The sequence below is a fragment of the Hyla sarda genome, unplaced genomic scaffold (genome assembly GCF_029499605.1).
Source record: "Hyla sarda isolate aHylSar1 unplaced genomic scaffold, aHylSar1.hap1 scaffold_437, whole genome shotgun sequence".
Classification (NCBI taxonomy): domain Eukaryota; kingdom Metazoa; phylum Chordata; class Amphibia; order Anura; family Hylidae; genus Hyla; species Hyla sarda.
In genome coordinates, this window is record NW_026610451.1 from 211,387 (window position 1) to 224,818 (window position 13,432).

General features: G+C 46.8%; 1 protein-coding gene across 1 annotated transcript in view; it reads left to right on the top strand.

Annotated features, from left to right (window-relative positions):
• LOC130334539 (IgGFc-binding protein-like) overlaps positions 1-13,432 on the top strand; it is a 67,057-nt gene that overhangs the window by 40,333 nt on the left and 13,292 nt on the right. Inside the window, exons 6-11 of the mRNA XM_056553892.1 lie at positions 61-628; positions 727-1,322; positions 1,408-1,987; positions 6,208-6,407; positions 6,810-6,951; positions 10,546-10,874. Of these exons, the coding sequence (XP_056409867.1) occupies positions 61-628; positions 727-1,322; positions 1,408-1,987; positions 6,208-6,407; positions 6,810-6,951; positions 10,546-10,874 (2,415 nt within the window). The remainder of the gene's footprint in view (positions 1-60; positions 629-726; positions 1,323-1,407; positions 1,988-6,207; positions 6,408-6,809; positions 6,952-10,545; positions 10,875-13,432) is intronic.

A 13,432-nucleotide genomic window follows, 5' to 3' on the forward strand; every position in this document is an offset into this window, starting at 1 on the left:
GGATGCCCTTGGTCCATGTCTATTGTTGGGTCCATAGTAATTCATGTTCTTTTCTTCCAGATCAATGGAGTCTTATCCAACCTCCCCTTTGTGGTTGACAATGGGAAACTCTCCGTCTACAAACAAGGTTATTTTGCCATATTCCAGACGAGCTTCGGCCTACGCGTGTCCTACAACTGGGACAGTTATGTTTCCGTCACCATTCCGAGCACCTATGCCGGAGCAGTCTGCGGACTTTGTGGTAACTTCGATAATGACAAGAATAATGATTTCCTCATGAAAAATAACCAGTTGACCACAAAACCGACCGTATTCGGCAACAGCTGGAAGGTGCAAAATGTACCTGGTTGTTATGAGGACGACAAAGGAGATTGCGCAAAATTAGCAGAGCTGGAACTGCGACACAACAACAACAAAGAAGGATGTGGGATCCTTAAAGATAAGAGTGGACCGTTCCGTGAGTGCCACGCCAAGATAGACCCAGCGGGGCACTTTAAGAGTTGTGTGTACGATGCTTGTTTCTATGAAGGGAGACAAGATGCACTGTGCAAAATTATAGCCGGTTATGCCACCTTGTGCCAAGAGGCCGGCATTACCATATACCCATGGAGGACCTCAAAGTTCTGCAGTAAGTTTTATTGAGGCTTCTTGCATTACCGCGCTCTACGTTTTCCTCATATGGTTTTGTATATATTAAGTTAACCTTTCCAATACTTTATACCACAGGTCCAGTTTGTCCAAAGAACAGTCACTATGAAGTGTGCGCCTCGGGCTGCGCCCCCACATGCCTGTCCCTCTCTCCTCCATTGGGATGTAAACCGGGGTGCTCCGAGGGATGCGAGTGTAATGACGGCTTCATCCTGAGCAGTGGAGATTGTGTTCCGATCTCCCAATGTGGCTGCCGGTACAATGATAAATATTATAAGATGAATGAAGTGTTTTATCCCAGTGGTCTCTGCAGCCAGCAGTGTGTGTGTACAGCCAGCGGGGCGGTGGAGTGTAAAGCGTTCAGCTGTGGCCCCAATGAAGAGTGTAAAGTCATCGATGGGGTCCAGAAATGTCAACCGGTTGGTTCTGCTCAGTGCTCAGCGGCCGGTGATCCTCATTACATGTCATTCGATGGTCTGGCCTTTGACTTCCAAGGCACCTGCACCTACACCCTGACCAAGACCATCACTAAGAAGGACAATTTGGTGCCATTTACCATCAACGTTAAAAATGAGAAGTGGGGTAACGGAAAGGTGGCAGTCACGAAACTGGTCTCCTTCGAGGTCTACGGATACAGCCTTATTCTGGAGTATGAGGTTCGCGGTAGAATCATGGTAAGTGCTCGTTTTCTCATTTTACCTGACATGTCCGATGTTTACATTTCAGCTCTCACAAGTTATTGTTCTTAACCCCTCGCAGGTTGACGGCGTGAACTTTAACCTCCCATTAAATCTGGAAGAAGGAAAGATCCGCGCTTATCAGCATGGAGCGAGAGTCCTCATCGACACTGACTTCGGAGTTCAGGTGAATTACGATCTTGTCTACCACGTCATAGTCACTGTCCCCGGGAACTACAAGGAGCAGCTGGGCGGCCTGTGCGGTAACTATAACGGTGACAGAAGAGATGACTTCCAGCTCTCCGACAAGACAATCACCACAGATGCCACCAAATTCGGAGCCTCCTGGAAAGTCCAGATTCCTGGTGTATCTTGTGATGATGGTTGTGGTGGCAGCGGAAACGCTTGTCCGACATGTGATGAAAAGAAGAAAGAAATCTTCAAGACTGAGAACTATTGTGGATTCCTGAAGAAGCCCGGGGGGCCCCTCAGTGCCTGCTATGACACCATTAACCCTGATTCCTACTTTAACAACTGCGTCTATGACCTGTGTGCAGCCGAGGGCGATGGGAACATCCTGTGCAGCAGCATTCATAGCTACGTGGCTGCATGCCAAGCCGCAAAGGTCACCATCCAGCCATGGAGAACCGAAGCCTTCTGCCGTAAGTCTACTTATGTATACAACTGGTAAAGACCAAAAATGTTGTCTATTCTCAAGAGCCTTCATAAGCCCAAAATTATTATGTGCAATTACGAAATTCGAGTTACGAAATTCACATATTGACTGAGCCAATAGAATCATTTATGCTGCAAGCCTAAATAAATGGTGAATGTATAGTGTATGCATGGTGTATGTATGGTGAATATATGGTATAATTATGGTGTGTGTGTATGGTGTGTGTATGGTGAATGTACGGTCTGTATATGCAATATGCATGGTGTGTGTATAGTGTGTGTATGGTCAATATATGGTGTGTGTATGGTCTATACATGGTGTGTGTATGGTGTGTATGGTCTGTATTTGGTGTGTGTATGGTGAGTGTATGGTATATGTACAGTCTTTAAATAATGTATGGTGTATGTATGGTCTATAAATGGTCTATGTATGGTGTGTGTATGGTCTATAAATGGTGTATGTATGGCGTATGTATGGTGTATATATGGTGAGTGTATGGTGAGTGTATGGTGTATGTATGGTGTATGTATGGTGTATATGTATGGTGTGTATGGTCTATAAATGGTGTATGTATGGTGTATGTATGGCGTGTGCATGGCTTATGTATGTGCTTAGGCATGATCAATTTGTTATCAGGAGCTGCTGTTCTCACTATAACTTGCACTGACCATCATCACTGTTAGGTTTGGGAGTCTGGTCGGACTCATACAGAGTATAGATACTTGGGTTAAATCTAATGGGACCTGACATCTGTCCAGGTTTGTGGACTATACTAAAGTATGAGCCTAGACATGGGCACCCTATACTAAGGTATAAGCCCCTACATGGCCGCTCTATACCAAGGTATGAGCCCAGACATGGCCGCCCTATACTAAGGTATAAGCCCCTACATGGCCGCTCTATACCAAGGTATGAGCCCAGACATGACCGCTCTATACTAAGGTATGAGTCCAGACATGACCGCCCTATACCAAGGTATGAGCCCAGACATGGCCGCCCTATACTAAGGTATAAGCCCAGACATGGCCGCCGTATACTAAGGTATGAGCCCAGACATGGCCGCCCTATACTAAGGTATGAGCCCAGACATTGCCGCCCTATACTAAGGTATGAGCCCAGACATGGCCTCCCTATACTAAGGTATGAGCCCAGACATGACCGCCCTATACTAAGGTATGAGCCCAGACATGACTGCCCTATACTAAGGTATGAGCCCAGACATGGCCGCCCTATACTAAGGTATGAGCCCAGACATGGCCGCCCTATACTAAGTTATGAGTCCAGACATGGCCGCCATATACTAAGATATGAGCCCAGACATGACTGCCCTATACTAAGGTATGAGCCCAGATATGACCGCCCTATACTAAGGTATGAGCCCAGACATGGCCACCCTCTACTAAGGTATGTACCCAGACATGACCACCCTATACTAAGGTATGAGCCCAGACATGGCCGCCCTATACTAAGGTATGTACCCAGACATGACCACCCTATACTAAGGTATGAGCCCAGATATGACCGCCCTATACTAAGGTATGAGCCCAGACATGGCCGCCCTATACTAAGATATGAGCCCAGACATGACCGCCCTATACTAAGGTATGAGCCCAGACATGGCCGCCCTATACTAAGGTATGGGCCCAATCATGGCCGCCCTATACTAAGGTATGAGCCCAGACATGACCGCCCTATACTAAGGTATGAGCCTAGACATGGCCGCCGTATACTAAGGTATGAGCCCAGACATGACCGCCCTATACTAAGGTATGAGCCCAGACATGGCCGCCCTATACTAAGGTATGAGCCCAGACATGGCCGCCCTATACTAAGTTATGAGTCCAGACATGGCCGCCATATACTAAGATATGAGCCCAGACATGACTGCCCTATACTAAGGTATGAGCCCAGATATGACCGCCCTATACTAAGGTATGAGCCCAGACATGGCCGCCCTCTACTAAGGTATGTACCCAGACATGACCACCCTATACTAAGGTATGAGCCCAGACATGGCCGCCCTATACTAAGGTATGTACCCAGACATGACCACCCTATACTAAGGTATGAGCCCAGATATGACCGCCCTATACTAAGGTATGAGCCCAGACATGGCCGCCCTATACTAAGATATGAGCCCAGACATGACCGCCCTATACTAAGGTATGAGCCCAGACATGACCGCCCTATACTAAGGTATGAGCCCAGACATGGCCGCCCTATACTAAGGTATGGGCCCAATCATGGCCGCCCTATACTAAGGTATGAGCCCAGACATGACCGCTCTATACTAAGGTATGAGCCTAGACATGGCCGCCGTATACTAAGGTATGAGCCCAGACATGACCGCCCTATACTAAGGTATGAGCCCAGACATGGCCGCCCTATACTAAGGTATGAGCCCAGACATGGCCGCTGTATACTAAGGTATGTACCCAGACATGACCACCCTATACTAAGGTATGAGCCCAGACATGGCCGCCCTATACTAAGGTATGAGTCCAGACATGGCCGCCCTATACTAAGGTATGAGCCCAGACATGGCCGACCTATACTAAGGTATGAGACCAGACATGGCCGCCCTATACTAAGGTATGAGTCCAGACATGGCCGCCTTATACTAAGGTATGAACCCGGACATGGCCGCCGTATACTAAGGTATGAGCCCAGACATGGCCGCCCTATACTAAGGTATGAGCCCAGACATGGCCGCCCTATACTAAGGTAAGAGCCCAGACATGACCGCCCTATACTAAGGTATGAGCCCAGACATGGCCGCCCTATACTAAGGTATGAGCCCAGACATGGCCACCCTATACTAAGGTATGAGCCGAGACATGGCCGCCCTATACTAAGGTATGAGCCCAGACATGACCGCCCTATACTAAGGTATGAGCCCAGACATGGCCGCCCTATACTAAGGTATGAGCCCAATCATGGCCGCCCTATACTAAGGTATGAGCCCAGACATGACCGCCCTATACTAAGGTATGAGCCCAGACATGGCTGCCCTATACTAAGGTATGAGTCCAGACATGGCCGCCCTATGCTAAGGTATGAGCCCAGACATGGCCACCCTATACTACGGTATGAACCCAGACATGGCCGCTGTATACTAAGGTATGATCCCAGACATGGCCACCCTATACTAAGGTATGAGCCCAGACATGACCACCGTATACTAATCTATGAGCCCAGACATGGCCGCCCTCTACTAAGGTATGAGCCCAGACATGGCCGCCCTATACTAAGGTATGAGCCCAGACATGGCCGCCCTATACTAAGGTATGAGCCCAGACATGGCCGCCCTGTACTAAGGTATGAGCCCAGACATGGCCGCCCTATACTAAGGTATGAGCCCAGACATGGCCGCCCTGTACTAAGGTATGAGCCCAGACATGGCCGCCCTATATTAAGGTATGAGCCCAGACATGGCTGCCCTATACTAAGGTATGAGCCCAGACATGGCCGCCCTATACTAAGGTATGAGCCCAGACATGGCCGCCCTATACTAAGGTATGAGCCCAGACATGGCCGCCCTATACTAAGGTATGAGCCCAGACATGGCCGCCCTATACTAAGGTATGAGCCCAGACATGGCCGCTGCATACTAAGGTATGAGCCCAGACATGACCGTCCTATACTAAGGTATGAGCCCAGACATGACCGCCCTATACTAAGGTATGAGCCCAGACATGGCCGCCGTATACTAAGGTATGAGCCCAGACATGACCGCCCTATACTAAGGTATGAACCCGGACATGGCCGCCCTATACTAAGGTATGAGCCCAGACATGGCCGCCGTATACTAAGGTATGAACCCGGACATGGCCGCCCTATACTAAGGTATGAGCCCAGACATGGCCGCCCTATACTAAGGTATGAGCCCAGACATGGCCGCCCTATACTAAGGTATGAGCCCAGACATGGCCGCTGCATACTAAGGTATGAGCCCAGACATGACCGTCCTATACTAAGGTATGAGCCCAGACATGACCGCCCTATACTAAGGTATGAGCCCAGACATGACCGCCCTATACTAAGGTATGAGCCCAGACATGGCCGCCCTATACTAAGTTATGAGTCCAGACATGGCCACCCTCATCTTCCATGGGATCCAGCAATGATTGGGTTGTACTATTTCTTCAGGGTTGTTTGCGTTGTGTGTGCTGGACCGTGCAATCACTATTCTTCTTTTACCCTCAGCCATGAAGTGTCCCGCCAACAGTAAATACAAAGTGTGCGCCGACGTCTGCTCGGTAACCTGCGCCGGTGTCACCGATCCCGCTAAGTGTCCCGAAACCTGTTCTGAGGGCTGTGAGTGCGACGATGGCTTCTTCTTTGATGGGAAAGACTGTGTGTCCATGGATCAGTGCGGCTGCTATGAAGATGGAAGATACTACCAGGTGGGTGGAGCTTATTGTCCACTAAACTGGTTCAACGGCAAATATGGTGGATCCGTGGTGCAGCCACAGAAAATCAGAAAAGTGTAGGTGAAATGTCACCATCAAAAAATAAATAAAAATTGGGAGATGAAGATAAAATAAAAGGGGAACGGTGATGGGTTAGTCATGGCAGTGAGTCCAGGGCCCGATACCATCAGCCAGCCCTGCATACCCTATTACTCTCCAGGTAAATCCGCTGGGCAGTGGCCCCTTAGTTACCAGGACCTGGGCAGTGGCCCCTTAGTTACCAGGACCTAGGTAGGGGCCCCTTAGTTACAAGGACCTGTGTATAGCTGTTGACCCTCTATAACAAAATGACAGATATTTTTGATTTTTTTGCCATTTACTTTGATGTTTTTTCAGCCCAATGAAGAAGTTTTATCCAGTGACTGTAAAGAATCCTGCACGTGTAGCCCGATGGGTGGACTCATCTGTGAGGACACTGGGTGTGCGGCCGACGAAAAGTGCCAGATTAAAGATGGCGTTGTGGCCTGTGTAAATAAAGGTAATATTCCCTCTATAACATGGCGCCAATACTGATCACATATAAATGGCGGTAATATTCCCACTATAACATGGCGCCAATACTGATCACATATAATCAGCGGTAATATTCCCTCTATAACAAGGCGCCAATACTGATCACATATAATCAGCGGTAATATTCCCACTATAACATGGCGCCAATACTGATCACATATAATCAGCGGTAATATTCCCACTATAACATGGCGCCAATACTGATCACATATAATCAGCGGTAATATTCCCACTATAACATGGGGCCAATACTGATCACATATAAATGGCGGTAATATTCCCTCTATAACATGGCGCCAATACTGATCACATATAAATGGCGGTAATATTCCCACTATAACATGGCGCCAATACTGATCACTTATAAATGGCGGTAATATTCCCTCTTTAACATGGCGCCAATACTGATCACATATAATCAGCGGAAATATTCCCTCTATAACATGGCGCCAATACTGATCACATATAAATGGCGTTAATATTCCCTCTATAACATGGCGCCAATACTGATCACATATAATCAGCGGTAATATTCCCTCTATAACATGGCGCCAATACTGATCACATATAATCGGCGGTAATATTCCCTCTATAACATGGCGCCAATACTGATCACATATAATCGGCGGTAATATTCCCTCTATAACATGGCGCCAATACTGATCACGTATAAATGGCGGTAATATTCCCACTATAACATGGCGCCAATACTGATCACATATAAATGGCGGAAATATTCCCTCTATAACATGGCGCCAATACTGATCACATGTAATCAGCGGAAATATTCCCTCTATAACATGGCGCCAATTCTGATCACATATAATGGCGGTAATATTCCCTCTATAACATGGCGCCAATACTGATCACATGTAATCAGCGGAAATATTCCCTCTATAACATGGCGCCAATACTGATCACATATAAATGGCGTTAATATTCCCTCTATAACATGGCGCCAATACTGATCACATATAATGGCGGTAATATTCCCTCTATAACATGGGGCCAATACTGATCACATATAAATGGCGGTAATATTCCCTCTATAACATGGGGCCAATACTGATCACATATAATCAGCGGAAATATTCCCTCTATAACATGGCGCCAATACTGATCACATATAATCAGCGGAAATATTCCCTCTATAACATGGCGCCAATACTGATCACATACAAATGGCGGTAATATTCCCTCTATAACATGGCGCCAATACTGATCACATATAAATGGCGGTAATATTCCAATTATAACATGGAGCCAATACTGATCACATACAAATGGCGGCAATATTCCCTCTATAACATGGCGCCAATACTGATCAGATACAAATGGCGGCAATATTCCCTCTATAACATGGCGCCAAGACTGATCACATACAAATGGCGGCAATATTCCCTCCATAACATGGCGCCAATACTGATCACATATAATCGGCGGTAATATTCCCTCTATAACATGGCGCCAATACTGATCACATATAATCAGCGGAAATATTCCCTCTATAACATGGCGCCAATACTGATCACATATAAATGGCGGTAATATTCCCTCTATAACATGGCGCCAATACTGATCACATACAAATGGCGGCAATATTCCCTCTATAACATGGCGCCAATACTGATCACATATAAATAGCGGTAATATTCCCTCTATAACATGGCGCCAATACTGATCACATATAAATAGCGGTAATATTCCCTCTATAACATGGCGCCAATACTGATCACATATAATCAGCGGTAATATTCCCACTATAACATGGCGCCAATACTGATCACATATAAATGGCGGTAATATTCCCTCTATAACATGGCGCCAATACTGATCACATATAAATGGCGGTAATATTCCCTATATAACATGGGGCCAAGACTGATCACATATAAATGGCGGTAATATTTCCCCTATAACATGGCGCCAATACTGATCACATATAAACGGCGTTAATATTCCCTCTATAACATGGCGCCAATACTGATCACATATAATCAGCGGTAATATTCCCACTATAACATGGCGCCAATACTGATCACATATAATCGGCGGTAATATTCCCTCTATAACATGGCGCCAATACTGATCACATATAATCGGCGGTAATATTCCCTCTATAACATGGCGCCAATACTGATCACATATAATCGGCGGTAATATTCCCTCTATAACATGGCGCCAATACTGATCACTTATAAATGGCGGTAATATTCCCACTATAACATGGCGCCAATACTGATCACATATAATCAGCAGTAATATTCCCACTATAACATGGCGCCAATACTGATCACATATAATCAGCGTTAATATTCCCACTATAACATGGCGCCAATACTGATCACATATAATCAGCAGTAATATTCCCACTATAACATGGCGCCAATAATGATCACATATAATCAGCAGTAATATTCCCACTATAACATGGCGCCAATACTGATCACATTTAATCGGCGGTAATATTCCCACTATAACATGGCGCCAATACTGATCACATATAATCGGCAGTAATATTCCCTCTATAACATGGCGCCAATACTGATCACATATAAATGGCGGTAATATTCCCTCTATAACATGGCGCCAATACTGATCACACATAATCGGCGGTAATATTCCCTCTATAACATGGCGCCAATACTGATCACATATAATCGGCGGTAATATTCCCTCTATAACATGGCGCCAATACTGATCACATATAATCGGCGGTAATATTCTCCTCTATAACATGGGGCCAATACTGATCACTTATAAATGGCGGTAATATTCCCACTATAACATGGGGCCAATACTGATCACGTATAAATGGCGGTAATATTCCCTCTATAACATGACGCCAATACTGATCACATATAAATGGCGGTAATATTCCTTCTATAACATGGCGCCAATACTGATCACATATAAATGGTGGTAATATTCCCACTATAACATGGCGCCAATACTGATCACATATAAATGGTGGTAATATTCCCTCTATAACATGGCGCCAATACTGATCACATATAATCGGCGGTAATATTCCCACTATAACATGTCGCCAATACTGATCACATATAATCAGCGGTAATATTCCCTCTATAACATGGCGCCAATACTGATCACATATAATCAGCGGTAATATTCCCTCTATAACATGGCGCCAATACTGATCACATATAAATGGCGGTAATATTCCCACTATAACATGGGGCCAATACTGATCACATATAAATGGCGGTAATATTCCCTCTATAACATGGCGCCAATACTGATCACATGTAATCGGCGGTAATATTCCCTCTATAACATGGGGCCAATACTGATCACTTATAAATGGCGGTAATATTCCCACTATAACATGGGGCCAATACTGATCACGTATAAATGGCGGTAATTTTCCCACTATAACATGGGGCCAATACTGATCACGTATAAATGGCGGTAATGTTCCTTCTATAACATGGCGCCAATACTGATCACATATAATCAGCGGTAATATTCCCTCTATAACATGGCGCCAATACTGATCACATATAATTGGTGATAACATTCCTCCATCTTGTTACAGATCCGTGTAAGTCGATGACCTGTAGGGTGAAGGAGACCTGTAAGGTACAAGACGGTAGAGCGTCCTGCGTCCCCGATTTTGTCGGCACCTGCTGGGCTTGGGGCGACCCCCATTATCACACGTATGATGGCTACAACTACGACTTCCAGGGAACCTGCACTTATATCTTGTCCAAATATGGCGGAGGAGATGCCGGGCTGGTGCCATTCACCATCGAGGAGAAGAACGATAACCGGGGCAGCCAGGCCGTGTCCTACGTCAGGACGGTCACAGTCTACATGTACGGGCACAAGATCGCCATCATGAAGGGAGAATTCGGCAAAGTTCGGGTAAGTGTGAAGCTCCAGTAATACCGGGGGATTGTACCGTATGGTACCTGGTGTATAGGCTAATCACCACACCACGCTCTATGCCGGCAATGACCCAGCTGGGAATGATGGGAGATTAGCCATTAGCTTAGAGGACGGTGAGTGTGAGTGTGTGCTAATGGACTGTAACCATGAGGTGAGTGTGTGCTAATGGACTGTAGCCATGAGGTGAGTGTGTGCTAATGGACCGTAACCATGAGGTGACTGTGTGCTAATGGACCGTAACCATGAGGTGAGTGTGTGCTAATGGACTGTAACTATGAGGTGAGTGTGTGCTAATCACACTGTTGGGGTCGGTCCACACTGTTGGGGTCGGTCAACACTGTTAAGGTCAGTCCACACTGTTAAGGTCGGTCCACACTGTTGGGGTCGGTCCACGCTGTTGGGGTCGGTCCACACTGCTGGGGTCAGTCCACACTGTTAAGGTCTGTCCACACTGTTGGGGTCGGTCCACACTGTTGGGGTCAGTCCACACTGTTAAGGTCTGTCCACACTGTTGGGGTCGGTCCACAATGTTGGGGTCAGTCCACACTGTTGGGGTCGGTCCACACTGTTGGGGTCGGTCCACACTGTTCGGGTCGGTCCACACTGTTCGGGTCGGTCCACACTGTTGGGGTCGCTCCACACTGTTGTGCTCGGTCCACACTGTTGGGGTCGCTCCACACTGTTACGGTTGGTCCACACGGTTGGGGACGGTCCACACTGTTGGGGTCGGTCCACACTGTTCGGGTCGGTCCACACTGTTGGGGTCGGTCCACACTGTTCGGGTCGGTCCACACTGTTGGGGTCGCTCCACACTGTTGTGCTCGGTCCACACTGTTGGGGTCGCTCCACACTGTTACGGTTGGTCCACACGGTTGGGAACGGTCCACACTGTTGGGGTCGGTCCACACTGTTCGGGTCGGTCCACACTGTTCGGGTCGGTCCACACTGTTGGGGTCGCTCCACACTGTTGTGCTCGGTCCACACTGTTGGGGTCGCTCCACACTGTTAAGGTTGGTCTACACTGTTGGGGTTAGTCCACACTGTTAAGGTCGGTGCACACTGTTGGGGTCCGTCCACACTGTTGGGGTCGGTCCACATTGTTGGGGTCGGTCCACACTGTTGGGGTCCGTCCACACTGTTGGGGTCGGTCCACACTGTTGGGGTCGGTCCACACTGTTGGGGTCCGTCCACACTGTTGGGTCGGTCCACACTGTTATGGTCGGTCCACACTGTTGGGGTCGGTCCACACTGTTGGGGTCCGTCCACACTGTTGGGTCGGTCCACACTGTTAAGGTCGGTCCACACTGTTGGGGTCGGTCCACACTGTTGGGGGCGGTCCACACTGTTGGGGTCGGTCCACACTGTTGGGGGCGGTCCACACTGTTGGGGTCGTTCCACACTGATCTCTTTATAGATACAATCCAGCAGAATTCTACCATTAGAACAGACAGGTTCAGATTTTTGGAAGGTTCCGAATCTTGAACATTAGAGAAGAATCCGAGCGGAAATACAAAGACGACTATTTACAAATATTCATTATGTGTTTATTGTCAGGGTCCAGTTATGGGGTGCAGGAAGATGTAGAGGAAGTAGTATTGTGTAGCATTGTGTAGTATTGTGTAGTAGGTTGTAGTATTGTGTAGTAGGTTGTAGTATTGTGTAGTAGTGTGTCGTATGGTGAAGTAGGATGTAGGAGGGTGTAATAGGGTATAGTAAGGTGTAGTAGTGTGTAGTAGGGTGTAGTAGTGTGTTGTATGGTGTAGTAGGATGTAGGAGGGTGTAATAGGGTATAGTAAGGTGTAGTAGTGTGTTGTAGGGTGTAGTATTGTGTTGTATGGTGTAGGAGGGAGTTGTAGGGTATAGTAAGGTGTAGTATTGTGTTGTATGGTGTAGTAGGGTGTAGTAGGGTATAGTAAGGTGTAGTAGTGTGTTGTATGGTGTAGTAGGGTATGGTAAGGTGTAGTAGTGAGGTGTATGGTGTAGGAGGGTATAGTAAGGTGTAGTATTGTGTTGTATGGTGTAGGAGGGTGTTTTAGGGTATTGTAAGGTGTAGTATTGTGTAGTAGGGTTTAGGAGGGTGTAATAGGGTATAGTGAGGTGTAGTATTGTGTTGTATGGTGTAGGAGGGTGTTTGAGGGTGTGGTAGGGTATAGTAAGGTGTAGTAGTGTGTTGTATGGTGTATGGGGGTGTTTTAGGGTATAGTAAGGTGTAGTAGTGTGTTGTATGGTGTAGTAGGGTATAGTAAGGTGTAGTAGTGGTGTGTATGGTGTAGGAGGGTGTAGTAGGGTATAGTAAGGTGTAGTATTGTGTTGTATGGTGTCGGAGGGTGTTGTAGGGTTATTAAGGTGTAGTATTGTATTGTATGGTGTAGGAGGGTGTAGTAGGGTATAGTAAGGTGTAGTATTGTGTTGTATGGTGTAGTAGGGTGTTGGAGGGTGTAGTAGGGTGTAGTATTTTGTTGTATGGTGTAGTAGGGTGTTGGAGGGTGTAGTAGGGTCTAAAAAGATCTAGTATGGTGTAGTACAGTGTTGTA